A 26,656-nucleotide genomic window follows, 5' to 3' on the forward strand; every position below is an offset into this window, starting at 1 on the left:
GAAACGGCTCTAATTTGTAAGAGCCCAGCCTCACCTGAGCACGCCTCACGCGGCTCTGTCATTAACCAGCACACAGGGAACGATTTAACGTGTTAGTGCGACTGTGCGCTGCTCTCTGATTATCTCTTGGGAGAATTAGCTACTGATCTTGGGCTGATGACATACACCTTTTTTTTTCTTTTAATCTTAACACATGTGTGTTCTGTTTGCCGAAGTTGGCAAAGTGGACATCTTGCTCAGTTTGTTTTGAAGTACTGTTCTTATTACACTCTGCTGTGCTCTTTCAGTGCTTTTGCCAAAGTTCTAATTCCGGCTACCGTGCTTCCCAGTTTTCTTTGAGGCATGACATAAGCAATAAAACAAGCTGTATGATAATAGTTCAAGATAATGGAATATGATTTTTCCAAGAGAGATGATAGCAAACGGTAGATTTCCTTCTGTGTTGCGTGAATGTATAGATGACCTTTTACATTAATGAGGAAGAAATGTCATCTTGCATGCAAAGTAATGGTATTCACAACCCTTGCTTTAGCACACATAAAAGAAAAAAAAAGACTATCTGGAGTAAGCCTTTTCTTTTTTTAAAGGTTATTTTTGTGGATAATCGCTAATATATTGTTTCTTATTCTGACAGTGCTTTTTTGAGGAAGAAGTGGGGCAGAACCAATTTTTTTTTTGGTCATTTCCTATAAGATATAGAAGATAACCTATAGTATACTGTTTTCCTATCATTTTTATTTAACTCCAATTAAGAATAATTTAGGAAAAATTCTTTGGAATAAATGAATTGTCTAAACATTGGATTTTATTACTTTTAAGGAGATAGATAACTTGTATTAGTCACAAATCAAGCATTTCCAAACAAACCTCTTGCCTGATGGTCTGCTCCCAGAAGTACAGTCACCCTGTAATCAGTAGCATTCATTTGCATAGGATTACTCCATTTTCAGGCCTTTTAAAACAATTTGTTCTCTGAAGTGGGTTAAACAGAGCCTCTGCGATTTCATTTATTGTCTTAATTCTCTGAGCAAGCCATTTTTCATTGAGAGTCTAATAATGAACTTCACCTCCATCTTGGTCTGTTCACCAGGTTTCACAAATCAGAGCTTTTTGCTTTGTCACACTCCCATGTTCCCATGGTTGGGCTGGATACCTGGTGGTTTGGTTTTGATAAAAGCTCTGGAGAAGCCAAACCAGCCACTAATGAGATGACGCAAGTTACAGTACCTTTGCCTTTTCCCGTTTGCAATAGTCATTATCTGGGAGGTATTTTTGAGGGGCTGGGGGTTCTAAGTTGCAAACGACAAAAATCAACTCTGCCTGATTTAAATAAGAAGAGAATGTACTCATAGGATATTGGGTAATTCATCAGATCTTCAGGAAGACTGGAGACCTTGACTGGAGGCTACACCCAGTATTTCACTGTACAACTGGTCAGTGTGGATGTGGCTGACACTGGAAGTAGGCAGGAGCTTGGCATGGCCAATACCACGGCACTGGCACTGCTGCCAGCATGGTCTGTCCTCCCACCAGTGTGTCTGTTGGTCCCTGCTTCCTTGAACTTCTAGCTCCTGGTTCAGAGCCTCAGTGAGTACATACGGTCGGTGGAGCTGAGGTCTTATGCTGATGCCTTAGCTGCAAGAGAGGCTGGTCTTTTCAGTTTCTTAATAGGAGGTGGCCTCGCATTTTCCACCAAGACTCACTAGGTGGTGAAACTTCCAATCACGGAAGAAGGTTTCAGATGCTGGGTAGCCTATAGGCTGAGACACAATCCAGCACAGAATTGGGAGAACGTCTTAACATCAAGCGGTGATGTGTTTTTTTCTCCTTTCTAGCCAATAGATGAGAGCAGTCAGATGAGTGACCTTCCTGTCAAGGTGACTCACACAGAAACTGGCAAGGTCCTGTTCGGACCAGAAGCACCCAAAGCAAGTCAGCTGGACGCCTGGTTGGAAATGAATCCTGGGTAGGGCATTAAAGCAGAAATTATTGGTGTTCTTTGGCATTTTAGATTTTTATTGTCCTTGTAAAATCTTGAAACTAAAACAGCATTTAGATTTTTGTGGTCCTTGTAAAATCTTGGACCTAAATCGACACAGCCTTTGCTGAAATGGTTAAAGTTATTACCTGCGTTTGTCATTTGTACATAGAATGTGCTAGTTAAGTTGTGCATGTATATATTGTTTTGTAATTTAAAGGACTGAGCCCCTCTTCTTCCCCACTCCTTTTCCTGTAGTTATGAAGTGGCCCCTAGATCCGACAGCGAAGAGAGTGATTCTGATTATGAGGAAGAGGTATGTATGTATCTCTGTTTGGAGTCTATTGGTTGGAAAGTTCATGGGGGAGGCCCCTGTGTCCTTCTATCACTGCCTCCTCCAGTGTTGGCCTTCAGGTGACGACTGGGACTGAGGGTTTGTCACAGCTTTGATGGCCCATGCTTAGTGGTATAGTGACTTCTTGGAGGCTCCTGGCCAATGGGGAAACCTGACGAATTCTAAGTTTATTTGGAACCAAGAAAAGAGAAGCTGGCATTAAATCGGAGATGGTGGAAAGAAAGATCTTTTGAGGACAATTGAAGATGGATTACTTTGGGAAAGGCAATCCCATGCCTCCAAGTGGTTCATACTGAGAGTTAGCTACCTAAAAATTTCTGCAGTCCTTTAGGCCTTTGAGTCCATTTGAAGTTTTAAGTCTGGAAACTTGGACAAAAAGGGCCACATGGCCTTGGTTTAATGAATTTATTGATCCTCTTGGTTTCTCTTTAAATGTGATCCTGTTTAAATTCCTTGATATACTTGTTACTCAAAGAGAAGCACATTTCTCAGTCTCTTGGAAGGAATATTGAATATATCTAGAACCTGAAATGGTAATCTTGGATACTTTTAATAGAAATTAAGGAATAATAAAGGTGTTTTTTAGGTTAACTGTGAAATGCTTAATAATTACCAATAGAAGGATTAAAAGAAGATTTTTACCTCCTTTATTAGTTGCTAGTACATAGTCATTAAATCTGAGGCTTACCGGTATAGAGGAATCTTGGTTCCAAGAGTGCCATGGTGTAGATGCCATGGACCAGGCAAAGCAGCCTGACTGATAATAGCTCACCAGAATTTTAAGACATTTGTTATTTTCTTCTATTTTCTGGACCTATATTTTCTAAATTAATCTACCATGAACACTTACTGCCTTTGTAAAGAGGAAAAATAATAAAAGTTATGTTTAAAAAAAGCACACCATTAAAAAAGAAGTACTTTGGGGAGCATGTTATTTTTTTTTTACAGGCTACTCTTTCTCTGAGATACATGAAGGTTACAAAATCCATTTTTAAAATGTTTCCTGTTTACTTGGATGAATGGGCCCATAAACGATCAGTTGGATGAACCTTCTCTTTGAATAGGAGAGTCAGGGAGGGACAGGGACGAGACGATCTAGGCAGCTTAACACGTAGATGCCAACCTGAGAGTGACAAGTGCAGACAGCTCTAGACAGCCAGGAGTAGAATGAACTCTGACCTGGGGGTCTGGAGATCCCGGTCCTTGTCTCGCGTCTGCTGCTGATGTGGGAGGTAAAGTCCCCTCTCAGCACCTCATTCCTCACCTGGAAGGTGAAGGAGCTGTGCTGATCCTCAGCTCGCCGCCTGCGTCTCAGTCATCTGTTATCATAGGTCTGAGTTTCAGCATTAATAGCATCTCAGCTCATATTTTTCCATTCAAGAGTTATGGGGAAGCATTATTCTCTTTAAAGCTAATCTTAAAGGAAAGTGTACTAGATTATCTTTCAACATCAGTGGTTAGCAGTGGACATAATGAATACTTAGTGAAGTTTTCAAACAGATCAGCAGAACATAGCACACAGTCGAGAAGTGGGGAGGTAATGAATCCTTTGGCAAGTTACTGATAGTTTTAATCTAAATATTCAGAAGTGTGTGATGTGAAGTAGCCCCAGAAAGCAGTGTGTTTACAGGCTCCACTCCCTCTGTGTAAACACATGTGGGACCATCAAAGGCTCATGGGCGTTATCAGAGAGAGCATTTTTATGAGAGAGAGGATGCTAAGATCTCTAAAATCTGGCTTTGTAGAGAAGGCTAGAGAATGTCACTAAGTGAGAGCAGATATATTCTAGAGGACTCTGACAACCAAACAATGATACATATTCATCTTTCTGGCATGATTTTCACATATTTATTCTTGAGAGCAAGAGTTCTAGGGGACCCTCCCAGGGTTCCTGTCGTTCTCTCACTGAGCGATTGAAACAGCAATGGAAAGGTGTATTGCCTGCTTTAAGTAAGTGTTAAATTTACTTCCTCCCTTCATTGTGTTTGCTCTGTTTGTGAATTTGAATACTATTTAATCTCTTTTCAGAAAATGCCAGTTAATAGCGATTCCCTTAGTAAAATGGAATCTCCCCCGTATCTTTGTTCCTTCCCCAGGATGAGGAAGAAGAGTCCAGTCGCCAAGAAACCGAAGAGAAAATACTTCTGGATCCAAACAGTGAAGAAGTTTCTGAGAAGGATGCTAAGCAGATCATTGAGTGCGTATCTCTCAGGGTTCTCCCTGGCAAATGCATTGCGTGAGGATTACGCCGTACGGATTTTCTTTTAGAGAATTTGGTTTAAGGAAGGAGGCTGACTTCATGCCCACACTCCACTCGAGACGATGCCATCAGAGGTCACCACTGAGCTCCCGGCCCCCTGCCCGAGGGCTTCGGGTTGATCCTCTCCTTCCTTCTGTCCTCTTCTCCATCCTGAATCCCCACCTCCAGGTCGGGCTCACTCCTGGGCTTCCCATCTTCAGTTCAGTCCCAAATTGAACCGATTAAACTTGCCCCTCTAGCTGGCTCCATCGCTGCCTTTCCTATCTCCCTTAATGGCATCAACATTCACCCGGAAACCTAAGTGAGAAACGTCGTTGCTTCCTCTGTCCTTGTTGCCATAGCCGTTCAGCCACCAGCTCCCGCCCAGACTACCAGACACCTTTGGAACCCGCTCCCCTTGCCCATTCTGACTGCCTGGCTCCCCTCCTCCCTCCCTTTGTCCTCTGTAGCAGTGGTCTACACAGCTCTTTGCTTGTACAACTCTAATAATAAAAGAAAATTGTTGTGAAACAATATGCAAAATAGAACATTTTAAACTAATGAGTTTTTTTTAAAAAAAACTAGAAATAGACATTCTAATATTTTCTCCTTTTATTGCAGGGCTGTGTGACCCACTTTAGGAACCTTTGTTTTATCAGTCTGCCTCTCCTCCTCCACTGAAGGTTTTAAGAACCCGTCGGTGGCTCCTCATTTTCCTGTAGAATAAAACACTAGTTTTTTAATAAGGCACAGAAAGTGGATGACTACCTTTCCTCCTTCCTATCTCTTCAATGTCATGTTTGGTCCTCTCTCACCTGTCCTTCAAGCTTTAGATGGTGTTCTATGGATAGGATTTATCTTTGTGTCCTGAGAACGTAGGACAGCTTCTCCAGCAAAGTGTTAGCCTACAGGTATACGATCCTTAGCCAGCCCTGGTGGTCTAGTGGTTAAAATTTGATGATGTCACTGCCAGGGCCCGGGTTCATTTCCCAGTCGGAGAACCACACCACCCATCTGTCGCTTGTCATATTGTAGCGGCTGCATGTTGCTGTGCTGCTGAAAGCTATGCCACCGTATTTCAGATACCAGCAGGATCACCCATGGTGGACAGGTTGCAGCAGAACTTCCAGACTAACACAGACTAGGAAGAAGGACCTAGCCACCCACTTCCCAAAAATTGCCCATGAAAACCAGCTGTGCTCCACACACGGTCACTGGGAGTCAGAATCGACTCAACAGCACTAACAGCAAATACAGTTCATGCTTATATTAGTCATTTGAGGTCAAGCGGGCCTGCATTCAAATTCTGACTCCATTGCTTCTATGTGACCTAGGCAAATTAATTGACCTCTCTGAGCCTGAAGTGCTCCACATGTATAAAATGGGGATGATAATAGTAATGTTTACTTTACTTACTTTCTGTGAGGATTACAGATAATCTATTTTAACTGCAAGGCATGAAGTAGGTGATGAGCAAGCCATACCTATTGCAGCTATTTTAGGCTCTCCATTCATGCACCAAATTATCTGTGCCTGACTCTCCACCTTCTCTGTCTCAGGACAGCCAAGCAAGACGTGGATGATGAATACAGCATGCAGTACAGTGCCAGGGGCTCCCAGTCCTACTACACCGTGGCTCACGCCATCTCTGAGAGGGTGGAGAAGCAGTCTGCCCTGCTCATCAATGGCACCCTGAAGCATTATCAGGTAATTGGCGTGGTTTGTGTTTTCTTGGCAAGTCACAGTCTTTTACCTAATTTTGATTGGAGTATGTCATGCACTTGTTGATTGCTTAAGAGGTTTGATGAAGGGGAGGCATTTTTAGGTCACATTGCTTGTAATATTGACCTTCCCTCCATTGTGCCTGTAATTCTGCTTTTACAGCTCTTCTGTTTCACCGTCTTGACTAGGGCATCTCCGCTTTCTGTCTTATGGTTTTGGGTTGAATTGTATTGTAAGAAGTCCTGGCTTAACGCTTGGAACTGTTTCATTGTGGATCTCTTTAAAATGGAAAACCCAGCCACGTTACATGAGTTTAGGGAACATCCATGCCTCATCTTGACGTAAATGAAGTATTCATCCAAAAATTTCAGTGGTGGCTCTAGTTTAATGCTGTGGATTCAGCCACCTAGGAGTCACTATCTACAATGTTTATGCTTTTTTTCAAAGGCGTGATAAAGTAGCGAGCATCTATGCTTTGGTGAAAACTAGGCTGTAAATATAACAGACGTTTTGTTTGACCTGTCTGGAATGAGGTCGGCTCCCACCTTCTACCTCCTTCCGCCTTACAGTATTTCACAAAGTGTGTTCCTTGGAACATTTGTCCCATGAGATGTCCCTTAAAAGGAAAAAGAAAAATAGGTTCTGTGGTCAGATAAATTTGGGAAATACTCTCGACAGTAACTAGGATTACCATGCAAATTACTGTACAATTTACTATTCCAGCTTTAGATACTTATGAGAGTGAGTAGGGACCCTTGTTATTGATAGTAGGCATAGCTCAGGACTATCTCAAGCCAGCCAGACGTGTGGGCCCCCTAGCAGTGGCCTCTCTAGGTGATCCATGCTGTATGTCAGCACATTCATGACTCTGCAAATATAAATGTGTAACCCACAATTGCACATCAGTGTCCTGATGTTAAAGTTAAATAACTTTAACTTTGTATTTCCCAAATTTCTTTGGCCACCAAGCCTTATTTTCATATATCACCTATTAACAATCTGTAAAACTAGTGTCTTTTAGAATATACTTAGGAAGTGTATGCTTTAGGCCAACAGTTCTCAAAACTTTTTGGACTCGAGTCTCCTCTCTCTTAAAACTTGGCACTGTATTTGCTGCCCTTGCATGGGGCTAAAGGACACAAGCACAACTGCTGTAGTACTGCCTTGATGTGTGTTAAAGCGCCAGCCATTTTTACACACTGTTGCTTTTGCATCATCAGTGCTAACGTCAACACAATATAAAAGCCAAAGAAGGCCTTAGTGTTTTTGTGAAAATCGTTTTGACCTTGTGGATCTCAAAAGGTCTTGGGGACCCTCAGACGTCCCTTGAGAACCACTGCTCTGTAGTAAGGTCACCATCCTACTTTGATGAGGTTCAGAGTGGTTTCATCTTATTTGGCCTAGCTGACAGAGATGTTAAGTCATAGTTTGTTTCAATAAACTTTTGTAAGTCTATACAGGGAAGATCCATTTTTTGGATTATTCGTAAATAACTTAATGCCACATTGATTTCCTCCTGCCATCCAACACCTTTGTAAGCAATCTTCATCACTGCCTTTTCAAACCCATCTCCTCCTGCTCCCACATATGAATTGTATGCCTCTCTCCTTCTACTGGGCTGCTGTAGGTTCCCTGGACGTGCCTTACTCGTGCCCCTTCTGGGTTTTGCCTCATAAATTTCCTTCTTCCTTGACTCTGACCACCTATATCTGCCTGATGAGATTCTTTCCGTTTCTCACAAACCAGTTCAAACTGGCTCAAAGCCTTCCTGGATCACTCTGTACATGAGTAAGCTTTCTATCTTCTTGCTCCTGGAGAAGTTTTTATATCATTAATAGTTATTTAACCTTGACATAGCTGAGGCCTTCCTGCTGCTTCCGGGAAAGCCACATAAGCTTATGTCGGTAGCCAACTCCTCCCATTCCACAGTCCAGGAAAGTCCAAATCACTTTCCACAATTTTTGTGAATTCCTAGTCTCCTCGGCTGCCAGTTTCTGCTTCTGTTTTCTCTGGGATTAACACAGATGCAAAATTCAGCCCCTTTGCCGATTTTCATTTAAAAGAAATTCGCTAGCACTGGATGTCCAACTGTTTCTAGCATTTAGTTGACTGTCTTAAAGGTCCTGGTGGTCTTTGGGTCATGATGTGAGCATGCAGCTCCTCCTACCCACCGCTTATGGTTCCCAGTCATTTCCTTGCTTCCCCTCGCTGTCTTTTGCCTACTCTTTCAGCGGCTCTGCCCCTTTCTTTCCTTATCCCTTGGTGGTGTTGGCATTTTGCAAAACCCTTTAGGATGACTTGGAGTTGTGCATGGTACAGAGGACTCCAAGTGGCTTATGAAAGTATTTCTTCAAACCATTGCAGTGCTCTCCCTAAGAAGAACTCTGGTGAATACAATTTTGTATGTATGGCATGGCACTGTCAGCTACCTCTTGGCACATGTGTACATGTGAGTGGCTTATTTTCTCCTCTTTGACTGCAAGCTTCTGAAGGGAGGCATGCGTCTTACACACCTAGGTATCCGTCTATTATAGCTCCTTGCACAGCCCTTTGCACAGAATAATCATTTAATGTATATTTCAAATAAATAAATCACTCACTTGGTTGTTACATAGAACAAATTAAAATTAACATTTCCCAAAGCATAACTTCATTAGCAAGATAAATTGACTTTAGCTAATATATATATATATATATATATTGATCCTACCATTTAAACCCAGCACCAGTGGTAGGATGGTGGAAGGGAATTGGTGGTTGGGAGAGGGAGGTTTAACAATTTTGTATTTTCACCCATCCTTTCTTGTACTTAGCACGGGGAATCCAAGGCTGCGTCTCTGGTGCAGTTGCTTTTGTGCTTTAAAAATATGTTGACCATGTTTCCAGGCCATCAGCTGCCGGTGTGCTGCCCTTGGGGAGCGCCCACGGTGCAAAATTTCCATGTGCTGCCTGGGAAGTTTCCCTCCACCAGGAAATGACTCCTGTGGGCCCCGCAGCGTGCCCCTGGTTCCCTGGTCCCCCCGCTTCCTCACTGAGGGGATCCCACCCTGGGGGGAGGCTCTTCATCACCACCAAGGCTGTTTCGAATATTCTGTGATCTGCGCGCCAAACCCATCTTCTGGTTCGTCAGTCTTGAATCCTCATATCGCCTTTTTGTTCGTGGAGTGGTTGGAATGGGTTTGGGTTTGGGTTTTCTTCATTTGTAATAATTCTAGAATGTCATATACTGTGAAATGCTAAGTAGGGATGAGCAGCAAAGCTGCTTAAATCCCCCCAGTGTGCTGCAGCCCATCGTTTCTAAATCTGATTAACACTCAGCACCTGCCAAGCAGCAGGGACGATTACAGGCTCGTATTTTAAATTCTTTTTTGTGTTGGTGCTTCCTCCACTTTCCTGCTGTGGGGAATCCAACATATAGCGCAGAGGAGTTAAGAAGTCACAGCCTCACTTGAGTTGTATTAGTATTAATTACCTGTGCAGATCTTGGATAATTGAAGCAATTACTCTTCATTTCAGCTCCAGGGCCTGGAATGGATGGTTTCCCTGTATAATAACAATTTGAACGGAATCTTAGCTGATGAAATGGGGCTAGGAAAGACCATACAGACCATTGCACTCATCACTTATCTGATGGAGCACAAAAGACTCAATGGCCCCTATCTCATCATTGTTCCCCTTTCGTAAGTAAAGTCATTTATTCCGCAGTTATCTTTCCGTGCGTTGTAGATTGCCCTATTAGTAGCTTGTCCTTGTTTTTCATTTAAGGCAGAACTGTAGCATATAGTGGGATTACTAAAAGCATGTAATCTGGACTTCAGTTTTCATTCCCCACCCTTTCCCCTCTCCCTGCCCCCACCCCCAGGCTTTTTGATTGGCTGTTAAACATGAGATGAAATGATTTTCTCAGCCATTAGTGTTGTGTCTACACAGCCTGCACATTGCACAGTGGGTCTTATTTGTCATCACTCCTTAAGTGGCTCACGAAGGAGGAAGGTCTTGATTTTTTTTTTTTAAGATTTCTTTGATTTTTCCTTGTTCCATTTCCAAAAGGTTACATATATTCAAAAGATTATAGATTCTTAAGTCTTCCTTTATTGTATCGTTTAAAGCAGAACCTAAGTCAAAATCCTAACTCTGAATTTTGCATTGAACTGCCCTCAGGATGTACAATTTGTTTTCAGTGGTTTTGCTGCTTCATAAGGATGGTCTGTGCTCGTGCGTGGTCCTTTGTCTGTCTGTAGCGGATGCTCCTGAGCGAAGGCACACCTGTTCACACTGCCCTTGCTGGAGTGTGGTGTCTCTGGCTGTGGCTGTTAGGTTGTAGATTTACTCACTAAAAGCTTCTTATAGATCCTGGCGCTAATACAAACTCGGACCTCAAGAAAAAGCAAGGATTCCGTTTTAGTATTTTCTTCACATTTTGTCTAAAAGAGAACTATTTGCAGACCTTTTAATCTCTAGCTGAATCCATAGTATTTAGACATCCATTGCATTTTATCTACGTTTTGAATATATATTTTGCTTTTTAGCTATATTTTGCATGTTCTGACATATATTAGGGTGACACTTCCAGGAATTTTACCAAAAAACATTCAATATTTCTTCCCCTGCTCCCTCTTGACAGATTTATTTAATGTTTTCATGTGCTTTTGTAATTTCTTTTTCCTAACTCAACTTTTCTCTGAACTTAGATGGCTGTTTCTATAGACTCCCCAAATCACCCTGGCAATTGCTGTTTTTCAATGCCATATTAAAATTTAAGGGTTTTTTGCCCTCTGTATTTATGCATTCTTTAACTTTTTTCCTAGGAGACTTTTTATGACCCCACAACCAAACTTGTCATAGTTTGTAGCAGCTTATTTTTTAACTTATCTCTTATTTCCACACCTTTAAAATAAATGTGTAGTTGAGATATTTTATATTCTCCATCTTTTTTCAAGGTGAGGCCTAAGAATGAATAAGAATACCTTTTTTAACCACTGACTTTTATACAAATGTCTTTTATTCTGTATGTTTTTGTTGTTGTTCTGTAGGACGCTATCAAACTGGACATATGAATTTGACAAATGGGCTCCTTCTGTGGTGAAAATTTCTTACAAGGTTTGGAATGCTGTATTTATATATAAATGTGGGAAAGGAAAAAATAGGCCCTCTTTTCTTCATTCCATATGCACATCTGTGAACTGTATTTGGTTGTAAAGTTTTGTCATGTACATCATGTACTAAACAGTGAGAGTTAATCATCCCAAGAAGATTACTGTAATAAACCATAATTACTTTCAGACAGTGAAATGCAGAAGAAAATTGTTAATTATCATATTGCGAGGTTTCTGATGAGAGTAATACAAATGACAAATATCGCACATTCTGCGGGCTGCCGACTGGCTCACTGTTGGCTGCTGCCAGGCCCACTGTTCCTGCAAAGTTAGGCAATTACCCAGGGCCCGGGCTGCCTGCTGTACGCTGCTGTAGAAATGGAGCCTTTCAGCAGAGCAGCGGGTTCTCTGCTACCTCGAGGTCGCCATAATTTCCTTTTCTCTCTCTCCCCTCCTTCAGTTTTCAGTGGGGAAGTCTCTCTATAAGGGTCTGAAAAGTATCCAGATGTGTGCGATTTCGCCAACCATTTTCTTCATGGATAATGGATCCGTATGTGATAATGCATATACATGCACTCTTCAGCCCCGTGTCTGGGCTCCATTAAGGTGTGAATAGTGGGAAATAATGCACACATACTTCCATTGAGTAATATACATCTTTTTTTCTTTCCATGCAGGGCACCCCTGCCATGCGTCGCTCCCTTGTCCCCCAGCTCCGGAGTGGCAAATTCAACGTCCTCCTGACTACTTACGAGTACATTATAAAAGACAAGCACATTCTTGCAAAGGTATGTTAAAAAAAGTTCTTTTATCTCTAATTCTGGACCATCGAGCTGGAGTGTAAAGTATTCCCCAAATTATACTCACTAGGTATAATTTGATCGCTAGATGGCTTGTCTTTCTTTCTCTCTTTTTATTTTTTTTAAAAATGAGATATATTTTGGTCATGGGTTTTAATTTTATTCATGCTAGTTTTTTTGTGGGTTTTTTTTTTTTGGTGTATGTCATTGATCCTGGGACTCTTACCTATCCTCTCACGGTTAATGAGTTTACCTCTCTTGAAAAACTCACCTGGGCTCCTTCTGCAACTCTTCGTCTCTCCAATAGCCCTGAACGTGATTGTGGAAGAAATCATTGTTTTTGTTGCCCTGGGTTATTGTCAGCGGTGCAACTTCATTCCTCTTGTGGCTTTGTCTCTGCAAAGACGAGCGGGCAGCCCTCCACATGGCCGTCTCCGTATGCAATTTATCCGAGCTGCAGCTCTTCTGTCATCCTTATTTTAGGTTTTTCCTGGTAAAATAATGGGCTCTTATTGTTCGCTTTACTCTGGGCTGTTTCTGTGCCTATTTATTTGGAGCTGGGAAAGATGATTTTTCTACATGCAACCTGCATGTTTCCTAAGTTGTATGTCCTAAGTTGTCCTTTAGCTGTAAAATGGAAATTTTTTCCCCATTTATGTCATCTTGCCTCCTCATATATTCATGTAGAATGATGCAAGTAGTTTCTTTCATGGAGCAAATATGAAAACTTAATTTTTTTTTTTCCTTTGGTAATTTCTTTTACCCTGTGGTGTGTTGAAAGCACTATAATCTGAAACTAAGTTGTGCCCAGAATTGAACAGAATCCATGTTTCTGGGATTTGTTCTGTCTCTGCATTAAACCTTTGCTCTGGGAACTGAGAGTTCCCTTCATGGCATCATAGGAAGTAACATCAAGGAAATGTGTTCCCAGGGGAAGTTTCATCATTAAGGTGGCACTGGCAGCAATGCTGTGTTCCTCATACTTGGAGATGAATTTGGCAGTGTCAAAAATGACGTGTTTTCAGTATTACTATGGGAATGCATGTGTCTGTTTGAGATCCTTTAAGAAAACTCAGATCATGTCTGCTGCATATGTATTTCAAAACTCGTCGGAGACGCCTGGTAATGAGATGTATTGCTTTGATTTGTTACTGGAGAGATGAAGATATAGAAAGGGGTAGTAATTATCTTCCAAGTGGAAGACCTCATTCATAGTCGGCGCGATAGCAAAATCTAAGGCCTCTGATTCCTTATTATTTCATAAGCTAAATTAGGCAGGAAAGTAGATTTACAAGATTTGTTTCAATACATTTTATCTTCTGGCCTCTTTTGATGCTATTGGTAAGTTTGGGACTTTAATTATTCCTAAACACTTTTCTTAGAGGTGGTGGAGGAAGGAAAAAAGACAAGACTCTGGTATTTTACCTGAATATTGCAGACTAACTAATGATTTCATGCCTTTTCCCTGACTTTACTGGTGCTTTGAGTGAAGAAGGCAAGGACTATATAGAACACTCAGCTCATCTCCGTCCTCTCTAGGAGCTCTGCAGCAGGATCCGGGGACATCTGAGCACCAGATGCTTTTCTTGGCCATTGCCACTGTTTTGTAGGGAATGAATAGGCTTAGTGGAACATTCCTCATTGTTCTCACTTTAAGACACTGAGAACAATGACCTGGAAGAGGGCTGAAGGGTAATGTATGAGAGGAAGGGGACTCCGTGTGGACTTAGGAAGAAAGATGGTGTTATTTGGTCATTCTTAACTTTTGAAGTGATAGTCATGCTGGGGGAGTATATTGTGTTTAGTTCTGAAGTTTTGGCATAAATAGAGGAATGATGTTATAGTATTGCCTTCTCTCCCAGTGAGTATAGCCTTTCATTTTAGATATCTTAAAGCAGGGGACTAGACCTGGCGGGTGAGGACCTGGCAGGTAAAGAAATACACATGAACTGAGAGAGTCCAGGTTGCCACATCTTCTGATTTTTTAAAAGAAGCTGGATGTCTAGATTTTTATGTGAAATATTCCAACTTTTAAATGTTAGCAACTAGTTTAAATTAAAAACAAAACATTGTGGGGCTGGCCCCGTGGCCGAGTGGTTAAGCTCGCGCGCTCTGCTGCAGGCAGCCCAGTGTTTCGTTAGTTCGAATCCTGGGCGCGGACATGGCACTGCTCATCAGACCACACTGAGGCAGCATCCCACATGCCACAACTAGAAGAACGAACAACGAAGAATACACAACTATGTACCGGGGGGGCTTTGGGGAGAAAAAGGAAAAAATAAAATCTTTAAAAAAAAAAACAAAAAAAAAACATTGAGCCAAACCCTAAAGGTAGTGGTCAGCCGATGTAATAGAAAAGAAGGCATGAAGCCAAGAGTCTCTCAACTATAGGTACCTGCTAATGCCTCTTGGAAAAATCGGCCATTAATTTCTGCTTCAAGTGGAGAGCTATATTCTGTACTTACTATGTGCAGAGGTAGCATGACCATTAAATCTGAGATAGCTATCATAGCATTAATAGAAGGAGTATTGGCTGGGGAGACACAGGATCTGGTCCTGGCCCAACGATTTCATTCTGGGCCCAAATTTCCCTCTTGATGAAAGAGTGACTTGTAATCCTATGGGCCCCTAAGGAACACTGTTGCTTTAACATTCCATTATTACATGATATATTATGTGATCTCTCAGGTATGGGAATAGACTGTGTGTTGAGATTCTTTTATCCTAAGGAATATCACGCCGTATTATGCACCAAGTGTGGGTTCTTTGCTTTTCCACATCACCCCTTGCCTGTTGGAAATCGTTGGACTTTGCCTTGCTCACCACGTGTTGGTCCTTCCTCTTGGGTGACAGATCCGGTGGAAATACATGATAGTGGACGAAGGCCACCGGATGAAGAATCACCACTGCAAGCTGACTCAGGTCCTCAACACTCACTACGTGGCCCCCAGGAGGATCCTCTTGACTGGGACCCCACTGCAGAATAAGCTCCCGGAGCTCTGGGCCCTCCTCAACTTCCTCCTCCCCACAATTTTTAAGAGCTGCAGCACGTTCGAGCAGTGGTTTAATGCTCCGTTTGCCATGACTGGAGAAAGGGTACTGGTGTAACTTTTGTTTTTTCTACTGCGTGACAATGAAATGAAATGAAAGGACCTAAAGCTGAGACCTAGAGGGCCGCAGAAAACCCACACGGTGCTTTACAGTGTTGCTTACTTTATGAAGCTTGTCATGGATGGATATGTTCTCATTCCAGGGTTATTTCCCCATCCTAATCAAATGGGTCTAGTGATGGGTCTAGGATCCTAGGATCTAGGATCTAGATGGATCTAGGATCTAAGGCATCCTAAATCCTTTGTCTTTCACCAACCTGTTAACCAGGCCACCAGACAATGTTCCTGACGGGTGGAGTGCTATGGGCCACAGGGAGGATGAATGTAGATATCTTTGTTGAATCAATTTAACCAGATCAGTTCAATCAACTGAATACAAACCTTAAAACAAGTATTTCCTTGTTACAAATTTAGGTTTCCCTTTAAACTATTTCCACATAAAGAGTTTGTGTGTTTACACTAATTTTCTGTACACATTTTTGTAGATTTTAGTGTGAGCCTCAGTTTTGTGTGTACATCACTACTCCTCAAATCCTGGAGTAGCCATTTTCAAATTTCTTATTATCATCCCTTCCACTACGTAGCTTCTCTCATAGCTCATTTACGAAAGGGAGACATGGGCCATTGCAAGAAAAGAAATGGGTACCTGTCCTTTTGATTAGTGGTTTCTTAAGTATAAAAATAAAAAGTCACTTAGAATCCTTTAGGGAAATTTATGTTGGAACTATTTGGCCGTTTAATTTTGAGATACGTTATAGGTACATTTGCCTTTTGTCAGTAATTAATTGGCTTGCCCATTTGCAGAAAGTAATGTCAATCAACTCTGCCCCCTAGAGGTCAATAGAGGAAGGTGAAAGAGAAAGCAGAGGATGTCTAAGAATGACTAAACTTGGAACAAGATCAGGGCAGAGAGTAGGAAGAGTAAGATAGAGGGGCTTAGAAACCCACCAATATAAACGAGAGCTGCTCTCGTTCTTCTTTTCATGTTCAAGTCTTGTTCCCTTGGTGTGTTTCTGCATCCGAAACAATCAAAGTTAAGAGCCTAACTTAATGCTTCAACTTTAAGTAAGCACATTAACTACTGCCCCTTTATTCGTGTTCTGACTCAGTCTTTAGTCAGCCTTTATTGCAATCATATCCCATAAAATTCTGAACCGTTAACACTGCTGATCTAAAACTCGTGGCTCTGGGCCCTCTTTCACAGAGCTCAGCATTAAGACAAAGACGTCCATTTAGAGACCGTTTTATTACCAGCTAGTAGACAGGTGGGAAGAGAATTCTGAGGTGTACATGACGGGTATAAACCTGGCCTTGAAGCACATAAAATTTCAATCGTATATTGAAATGAATAACAAACGTAACATAAAGCGTTATTACATGAAGCATCCTTTAAAAAAATCAAATTCATCTAAGTTTCTCTTATAGGTGGACTTAAATGAAGAAGAAACCATATTGATCATCAGGCGTCTGCATAAGGTGTTGAGGCCATTTTTACTGAGGAGACTGAAGAAAGAAGTTGAATCCCAGCTTCCAGAAAAAGTATGTTGCAAATTCAAAAGTTGTGGTTTCTTCCTCTGCCAATATATTTGAAGTACGTCCTTTAATGCTTCAGTATATTGAAGATCGAATATCTGAAATTGTGTTTCTCAAACAGCAGGCTTGTATTTTAGTTACAGGTATCTTGGAAATATCTTAAAGTACTTTTTTGGTTTGATAGAAGTGAGAGGATTTAGTGTAGAGAGAAAAGGGAAATTTTAGCATTTTCAGCCTGGTTTCCAAAAGCTTTGGGACAGATTTTATAAAATTACCAGATTCATTGAGTCTCATCACATTTTAACTTTAACTCACATTAACTTAACATTACATTTTAACTTAGTTTTTTTTCCCTTAAGTTCCTAACTTCATTGAGTTCACTCTTGCAGGCGCCACTGAAATGTTCTGTTTGGGAGACAAAGAAGGATATGAGATTGGGACTAGTATCATTATCAAAGGGCATAGTAAACATTTGCCAGGTTTCCCGGAAATTTATTTAATATTTGTTGCTTGTGATGTCACTGTTCTGATAGTGAATAAAGTATAGAGTTCCTGCAAATTAGACACATCATCTAATTATTCTTAGACATGGTTTTTGTCGTGCACCATAAAGATTAAGTTCCTGTGAACATTTTAAGCAAATATTTTTCAGATTGGTTTTTGGACACTACCTTTTCAGTGCCCTAGAATGTCTTTTCAACCCTTACCTCCACATATTTTGGTTGGATTTAGGTATTAATTTAGTATGTTTCTGATCCTATTTTGGAACCACAAACATTTGAGTTTTAAGTTTTATTCTCTTACAGATAGATTGTTTGGCATTGTATGCTATTTGTGGCATGAGATATTTTGATTTGAGTTTTCTCTTTGGATGAGCCAATTCTGAAATGTGTATTTGGTATCATTGTGTTTTTCTGTGTAATAACTCTATTTTTTGGACAGATTGGTTCATCCTGTTCATTTTTAAGTGGGAGTTGGCAAGATGGTGTACAAAGTTGATCACTTTGCTAAGAGAGAATTTTGTTCCCTAATCCCCTATTCATTAACAATTGGAAAAAAATTAAAAATAAACATGGTTCTTATACCATGCTTATCCCAGCAAAAGCCTAAATATTTAAGTATTTTATTTTGCTAGTGAATACATCTTGGAGATTGAATGCTGTTGCTATTTCTTTGACGTCCTGTGGACTTGGCTTCTTTGGGTAACCCCCTTTCTATTCAATATGGACCTTAGTTGCTGAATAGATCAAATGGGAATGGGTACAATGGACATGTGGGTACAGTGGACAGTAGCCTTGAACTACTTCCCAACATACTGTTACTGAGATCCCACAAGTTGTAAAAATGGAACGTTAAAGATTTTGATTTGTCCCACACTTCCTTTTGTTTCTTTACAAGAGTTATAAAAGGTAATTAACTGAAGTCCTTCATTTATTCATTCCATAAAACCTCCTAATTCTTGTTTACTTATTTCCAGGACTGGCTAAGATAGATAGGTTTTTAGAAACACATTACAAGTTGAAAGTATGCCCCGTTTTAAGAAATTCCATTATATAAAAATCCAAACTTTTACAGCACGAGGATTGTGGGGTGATCAGTTATATCACAAAGGAATTCTTTGCTTTACTAAAATATTTATTTCCCAGTTCTTTCTACAAGAGAGCTTCCTGAGTATTGATAAATTTTAAAAAATTAAGATTAGATTTTCAAGAGCATGTTTCCTTCAGAAAGTACACTTCAACTCTTTAATACGCACAGTATTATATTTGAGGTGTGTTAAATACCCTGTACAGTAGCCCCCCTTGTCCATGGTTTCAGTTACCCACAGTCAACCGTTGTCTGAAAATGTTAAATAGAAAATTCCAGAAATAAACATTCATAAGTTTTAAGTTGCACACCTTTCTGAGTAGCGTGATGAAATCTTACGCCATCCTGCCTACGTCCAGAATCATCCCTTTGTCCAGCATATCCACACTGTATACGCTACCCACCCATTAATCACTTAGTAGGCGCCTTGGTCATCAGATCAACTGTTGTGGTGTCACAGGGCATGTGTTCAAGTAACCCTTATTTTACTTCATAATGGCCCCAAAGTCCAAGAGTAGTGACGCTGGCAATTTGGATATGCCAAAGAGAAGTTATTGTTGTTAATCTCTTACTGTGCCTAATTTATGAATTAAACGTTATCATAGGTATGTATGTATAGGAAAAAACATTATAAAGAGGGTTTGGTACTATCTGTGTTTTCGGGCATCCACTGGGGGTCTTGGAACGTATCCCCCGCGGATAAAAGGGATTACTATATGTGATATGTTATCTGTGGATAGACTCCTTTTTCCTGGAGGCAACTCAGTGGAGTGGAAATCCTGGGCTCTGCCCGTCACAGTGGACATGGGTCCCACTGCATTCACTGTCTCTTACTAACTATGTGAACTTGGCAGGTCAGTTAGCCCAGAGGGTCTCAATGTTCTCATCAGTGAGCTGGAGAGTAAATAATGCCTGCTTCCTAGAATTGTTGAGCGGATCAAATGAATGTAGTACTCCTAATACTTTGCCTGGCACGTGTTAAGCGCTCAACTAGCGACAGCTGCTACTACCACATTCCTTATTTTCTATTCATGTTGCTGTTTCTGTTATTAATAAAGAGTCCCACTTTCCTGTTCACTTCAACTTTTTTGTCTCTATTCTCGTCCTTGCACTTTTCGTCACCCTTCCCCAGCTCTGTCCTCATAAACCTTTCAAGGTCCCTTAGGGGAACAAATCATTTTGCATGTGTATGTGGCCCTTGTTGACTTGGTTTGGCCAGTATTCATTCTCTACTTTTTCTGCCTTGTCAGGATTTTTTTACCTGCGGAAAATTGGCCATTTAAGTGTCATCCTTCAGAGTAAGGAGCTTTCTTTGGCCACCATCTGCTTATAGCCACACATAACAACGTGTATGTCTTTCTCAGCCTGTATAAAGAATCTAGAAAGGAATTATTGCTGATGTTAGGAAAAGGCTAAATATTTCATAGTAGTAATTCTCTAAAATTTTAATGAAAAAGAATCAGTTAGGGAAGTGGTTTTCCATTTTATTTTTTAATTTACATATAATAAAATTCACTTGTTTTCTTGTAGAATACTGTGAGTTTTGACAAATGCATAGTTATGTTACCCACATGCATAATCAAAATACAGAACAATTCTACCTCCAGTTTTCCCCAGAAATTCCCTAGTGCTGTCACTTTTAAATCAAACCCTGCCTCTACCGTTAACCTCACGCAACCACAAATCTGTTCATCATCCCTATGGCTTTGCCTTTTGCGGAATGTCTTATGAATGGAATCAGACAGTATGTCTCATCAGACCTCTTACACTGGGTTTCTTTCACTCAGTCTAATGTATTTGAGATACATCCGAGTTGTTGCATGTATTAGTAGCTGGTTCATTTTATTGTGGAATAGTATTCTACTAGATGGATGCACCGTAGTTTGCTTATCCATTTAGTTGAGGGACATTGGGTTGTTTCTAGTTTTTGACGATTATGGAGAAATCTGCTGTAAACATTCGTGCATAGGTTTTTGTGTGAACATCGGTTTTCATTTCACTTAAGTAAATAGGAATGGGATTGCTTGGTCATATGGTAAACGAGTCCACAACGTTGTAAGAATCTTCTGAATTATTTTCTAAACTCCCTGAACCATTTTGTAGTCCCATCAGCCGTGAATGAGCATTTCATTTCCTCCATATTCTCCTCAATCCTTGGCATTGTCAGTTTTTAACATTGTTAGCCATTTCAATAGTTGGGTACTGGTATCCTGTAACTTGAGTTTGCATTTCTCTAACGTCTAATGACGGTAGGCATCTTTTCATGAGCTTATCTGGCATCCGTCTGTCTTCTTTGATGACGCAGTGCTCAAATCTTTTGCCTATATTTTTGGGATTGTTTCTTTTCCTATTTTTGAGTTTTAAGATAGTTTGTATTTTTAAGAGTTTTTCTGTCAGCCTGGCACCAGTAGTTCTGTTCAGTACAGCTGGGGTGATCTCAGGAATCTGCACGTCCTCGAATGAAACTAAAGCAGGCATCTAAGGGCCACAGTTGGTAAATGCAGCTCTACTTCATAGAAAAATTTGTTTTAATGAATGAGTATTTAATAAAAATTATTTTTAATCAATGAGTATTGAATAATTCAATGCATCTAGAGAAATGCCTACTGAGCAAGGGAAATGTACTGTCCTCACCTCCCCCGGGGCCACCACCAAGCTCCTGGCATAAAGTCCATTCCTGATACTCAGGAAGGAATGGCAATTCATAGAAAAGGGATTACGTAAAACCTAACGTAAGCTACGTAAAAACAGATTTTTCGATTTAGCTCCCATTTGAGGTTGTCTGTGCTCACTCTCCTTTGTTAATTCATATAATCAAGAACCAACTGTACTTTGGCAATTGGCTGTATATATCTTGATGTCTAAATATGCTAAAATATGTATACAATGTCTGAGATTAACTAGAGGTTGGCCTACCTAAAATCGATCCTGATTTTGATATAATCTGTGTAAAACAACAACAGAGCTTTGTTTTGATGGGCAACTGTGTATACTCATTGTATAAAAATTTGGAATGCTTGATATAATTAATCATTACTTTGTTCCTCTCTCTTGCCATAGATTCCAGAGCCTGAGACTTCCATAACTTTAACCTTATTGTTTGGAAATCTCAATTCACAAAGTGGTAATATATCCAACACAGTAGTCTCAGGTGTATTGTTGCAATAATACATCCTTTTGGAGGGAAATTATAAGTGAAGAATAGTTCTCAGGCAGAAACCTATGAACAAAGCTTGAATACTTCTACAGAGTTATAGGGAGGAGAGTCTGGGCCAATATAATCACCCGATTTGGCTCCTTGAAGGGACCAGTTTGATCATTCACTAACATAGGAATTCTTAGGAGATAATTATCATGTACACGAGGTGGTCGTCACCTCAGTTTCACATATAATTTGAACACAGATAGGCCCAGTGGCTCTCGTAAGCCTGACGTTGGAAGAATCATCGCTACTGAAGAGTCAGAGATTTCATTTCCTGCAGCACCAGCACATTTTGAGGAACCTTCAAATCCATGCTCTAATCAGGTGCCATCACAGTTTTTAGGGGTGAACTCAGACTCAACAGAGTTTAAGATGCTGTGATTGTGATAGAAACCCCTCTTGCCTCGTCATTGTCAGTCTGCATGTCTCTTAGAATTGTTGGTCTGTCATTTTCTTCATACATAGCTCTGATTGCTTGCTCTGTGCCCTGCACTGCACTCAGGCCAGGGTGGGAGGTGTGGGAGCTATGCCAGAAATAGGAGGCGTGGTGTGAGAGGTCCACAGCCTTGCTGTGAAGATAAAGTTTATGTACTCTGAACAATGTCATCACAGTGAAAGGCAATGTCATCGCACCCCCTGGAATGAGTGATCCAGGCATGTAAGTGCATTAGGGCAGGGGGCTGCAGAGCCCACACTCGGGTGTATGTGTGTGTGGGGGGGTACTGTTCACTAGTAATCCACTGGGGTGCAGAAAGAAGAGTTTAAAACTTGCGTTTATATTAATGTTTCTCTTAAAAGTAAAAAAAAATAAGTTTTACTGCTATTTAACATACAGATTGACACTGGTACCCATGTGGTATGTATGCACGTGGGAAAGTCAACCACGTGCCCGGGTTAGACTGTGTAGGCTATCCCAAGGGGGGAGCGTGTGAGGGGTGATGGGGAGCACCAGCACCCGGGCACTGGTATGTCCGTTCACCCTCACTGCCTGCTTCATTCACTTTCTGCCTGTGGCGAGGCATTGAGGCTCTCCCTGTACCCAGGATTTAGGAGGATCTGATTGTAACTAACCTAACACCCCCAGCCCCCAGAACGGATGAAGGGCTTAAAAAGATTCTGCGAAGTATTGCAGGATGAAAGCAAGATGAATAACGTAAGCCTAGGTGAACAGTGGGGGAAAAGACAGTCTCCTGGCTTCTCTTATTCCTATGATGGGTTTTCATCAGCCACATCATAGAGGAATCGGGCTGGAATTGGCTAAAATAATCAGACGTCATCAAATTGGCCCCTTGAAATACTACTATAAATCAGTTGCCCTTAACATTGACCCATGCCCTAAAAGTAACTTGTATCTTGAGACATTAGTATTAGCACATGCATATAACTTGTAAATAAATATATGGGCATGCACGATAAGAGAATGCCATCAGAAGAGCTTAAGGACCACTTCTTTGAGGGGAATGCAAGGGGAAACTGACGCTGGCTGATGCAGTGATTGCGGAAGATCTTCAAAAGAGCTCTCAAGGTAGAGTGGGATTTAGAAAGAAGGCTAAGATGCCCCTCTCCCCAGGCCTGCAGAAAAGTACAAAACAAACAAAATAGCTTTGAGCTGTTTGGGAAGGAGCAGAGGGCAAACAAGAATATTGTTGTGGGGGCCGGCCGGTGGCCTAGCGGTTAATTTCCTGCGCTCCCCTTCACTGGCCCAGGGTTCACCGGTTTGGGTCCCAGGCACGGACCTATGCACCGCTTACCAAGCTATGCTGTGGCAGCATCCGACGTATAAAGTAGAGGAAGATGGGCACAGATATTAGCTCAGCCAGTCTTCCTCAGCAAAAAAGAGGAGGATTGGCAGTGGATGTTGATTTTGATCCTGTGCATCGAACCAGCTTCTGGTCTCCCCTGATGGTACCAGGGAGGAGGGTTAGGGTCACTTCCCCTTCCTGGCCAGCTGTCGGATCCTTGGGCTGAGCTCTCCTCTCTGCTGAGCTGACTGCTGTGGGGATGTTTGGCATTCCCGACGGCATGGTATCATCATGTGTGCCTCCTGCTTCCCAAACTCCCTTACCTCCAGTGCTTAGCCATAGCTAACTGACGGAAGGGGGTTGAGGATTCTGACCCTCATTCTGGATCTGCCATCCCTAAAGCACTTAAAAACAAGCATCAGGGGACTGGCCCAGTGGTGTAGTGGCTAAGTTTGCACACTCTACTTGGGCAGCCCAGGGTTCGCAGGTTCAGATCGTGGGCACGGACCTAGCACCACTCATCTAGCCTAGCTGTGGCGGCATCCCATGTATAAAATAGAGGGACAGGAACAGAATTTAGCTCAGCAACAATCTTCCTCAAGCAAAAAGAGGAAGCTTGATAACAGATGTTAGCCCAGGGCCAATCTTACTCACCAAAAAAAAAAAAAAAAAAAAAAAAAGGCAAGCATCAGCTGTCTCTTCCACATTCAGGAAGGTGTGAACAAACTGGCCGGCAGGGAAGCCCGGGTGAAGGTGAACATCAGGGCAGAATTGGGAAGCCTGACCGTCTCCTTGGTCATCCTTAGCAGCGAGCTTAAAAGAGTGGACACTGTTTCCATCCTAACTGCACTGTTAAATAGCTGTAGCATTTTGAGCCAGTTGCTTAACCTTTCTGATGCTCGGATTCCTTATCTATCAGATGCCGGCAGTAAACGTAACTCTCTCCTAGAGCTCTCTGGTGGTTAAATGAGAGAAGGCACATAAAGCACTTCTGCAAGGAGGCTGGTCCATAGAAAGTGCTCATTAATATTAGGGCTGGATGTCATTTTTATCATCATACTTGTTACAGTATGATGTTGTTCAACATTTTTCTTCACCATGATCAAATGTCGCTGAGAGTTAACAGCTCTTGAAAAAGTCGCAGTGCTTGAAAAATATGACATGATCAGGTATCTAAAACACAAAGTCTATATTAAGCGCATCCTTATTTATTAAGCTTGGAGATTTTTTTTTTCCTCCCTGGCCAAGGATGTCATTAAAAACTAAAACACGTTTTATGGTAGGTCGCTTGCTTGCCTTATCTTTTCTGCAAAAGAGCCAGCCTTTCTCTGATCTGATGTGGTGCACCAAAAGTGGCAAAAGACTATTAATTGCGGTTCCATCTGGCCTGACAGCTTCCATCTAAAGCAACAATTGAATGAATATTCAACTCCTCTTCATCTGTGACCTCCTCGCCCTGGCCCTCAGAGCTGAAAATAACCTGATCATTTTTAATCAGTTTATTAAACATTAGGCAGCTTGCTGATTTACTTTTAATCACATTCTGCAGATTTCTAGGCATTAATCTGACGTTTATTGTGAAAATTGCACATTTGTATTCTGGGGATTTTTTTTAATAAAGAAAAACAATAATAGGAAATAATCAAGGCAGATTTTAGGCATTAGGAGCATACTGGAAGTATAGCAGGTGTGTGCTGAGCCACGGGCATGTGAATTCCCCTTAACTGTTTTAAATTGGGTTTTTTCAGTATTTCAAATGGAAGCACACAGGGCCCTGCCTTCTTTAGGTGGCCATAAAGTTGAGTCCAATTGTGGATTAATTCCTCTGCTCAACTTATTGTCCTCTCTAGGTAGTATCCTCTCGTCTCTGAAAAGCAGAGGTTAATGACAATCAGCTGAGGGCTGTTATAAACCTCATTTTAGGACTAGTATTGGCAGTAGCCACATATGACCGTTTAAGAAATATTTTACAAAGAAAATCGTAGGATATTAGCCAGTCGCTGTTTTTCCTAAAACTGTTCCGTTCATGTGAAAGGGGGTATAGTTGGGAAGCAGAGAAATTATTAAAATTATACTTTATATTGAACACCTTTGAATCTGAATAGTTTGCAAGCTGTTCTCTCTCTCAAATATGGAACAAATCAAGAAATTTCAGAAGCATGACCCTAGCCTCAATTACACATAAGCTTTTCGAGGTCCCTCCGTTGTAATGGTACCTTTAGCAATGATGACTGTGGTGTCTTCCACCGCCCCCATCCCATCCCCCATTCCATAGATCCAGGTGGAGAAACAGAAGTAGCTTCCTGATTCCAAGAATGCCACCAACAGCCGCATCTCAACAGTCTTCTTAGAACAGGCATCTTCTCTCTCCTGCACTTACCTACTTACTCTTCTTTTTTCCCAGGTCGAATATGTGATCAAGTGCGACATGTCAGCTCTGCAGAAGATTCTGTATCGCCATATGCAAGCCAAAGGGATTCTCCTCACAGATGGTTCTGAGAAAGATAAGAAGGTACGTTGTGGAAGGTGATGCAACTCAAGCTGCCATCGTGTGTCTTCTCGTGGCCGTGACATCGAACACTCCTGGAAAGATCCCTACTAATGCTGATTTGTTCAAGCAAATTACTGGGCCTTTTTTGTAGCTATTGTAGGTGCCAGAGGAAATCTCCTAGCCTCAATTGCAAGCTGCACTGGGGCAGGAAGAAGGAAGGAGTATGTTCCTATCACCAAAATAGTTAGCTCTGCTCATGTCAGTTCTGCAGAAGATATAGTCCACCTAAATGTGGGGTGGCATTTTAGGTTTCAAGATCCAGTTTCACTCCCTGGCCATCTGTTCTGTGCTCCTGACTTCCCAGAATCCTAGGGAATAGACAGTCATCTCGCAAAGCCATCAACTTGATGTAATTCCCTCCTGTAGGATAAGTTAGTCACAGAAGGATGTTATGTCTAACTCAGAAACTGCTATACAATAAGACGGGCTTTGGACCACAAGATGTGCAGGTTACTGAGAAGACTTTGGCCCTTTCTATTGAAGCCTACTTTCTTAAAATTGGAAATATCTGATGGATTAGTAATCTGTCCTATTTTGACTCTCTTTGCTTGATCTTAGGGCAAAGGGGGTGCTAAGACACTTATGAACACTATCATGCAGCTGAGAAAAATCTGCAATCACCCATACATGTTTCAGCACATTGAGGTGAGTCTGCATTCTCTGTTTTGATCCTGATTCTGTTTGCACTATTCCTACTAATTCTACTTAAAAAACAAAACAAAATAAAACAAAACAAAACAG

At 41.3% G+C, this 26,656-nt stretch overlaps 1 protein-coding gene across 6 annotated transcripts in view; it reads left to right on the forward strand.

The window, feature by feature from the left end:
* The window catches only part of SMARCA2 (SWI/SNF related, matrix associated, actin dependent regulator of chromatin, subfamily a, member 2), a 166,771-nt gene that overhangs the window by 53,053 nt on the left and 87,062 nt on the right, over nt 1-26,656 (forward strand). For all 6 annotated transcript variants that reach the window (XM_014735432.3, XM_070248197.1, XM_070248194.1 and 3 more), the window contains exons 11-21: nt 1,836-1,966; nt 2,237-2,294; nt 4,430-4,530; nt 6,132-6,279; nt 9,811-9,974; nt 11,328-11,394; nt 12,068-12,178; nt 15,044-15,286; nt 16,726-16,839; nt 25,769-25,876; nt 26,474-26,560. In XM_014735432.3, the coding sequence (XP_014590918.3) occupies nt 1,836-1,966; nt 2,237-2,294; nt 4,430-4,530; nt 6,132-6,279; nt 9,811-9,974; nt 11,328-11,394; nt 12,068-12,178; nt 15,044-15,286; nt 16,726-16,839; nt 25,769-25,876; nt 26,474-26,560 (1,332 nt within the window). The remainder of the gene's footprint in view (nt 1-1,835; nt 1,967-2,236; nt 2,295-4,429; nt 4,531-6,131; nt 6,280-9,810; nt 9,975-11,327; nt 11,395-12,067; nt 12,179-15,043; nt 15,287-16,725; nt 16,840-25,768; nt 25,877-26,473; nt 26,561-26,656) is intronic.

This window comes from Equus caballus, chromosome 23 (genome assembly GCF_041296265.1).
Source record: "Equus caballus isolate H_3958 breed thoroughbred chromosome 23, TB-T2T, whole genome shotgun sequence".
Lineage (NCBI taxonomy): Eukaryota > Metazoa > Chordata > Mammalia > Perissodactyla > Equidae > Equus > Equus caballus.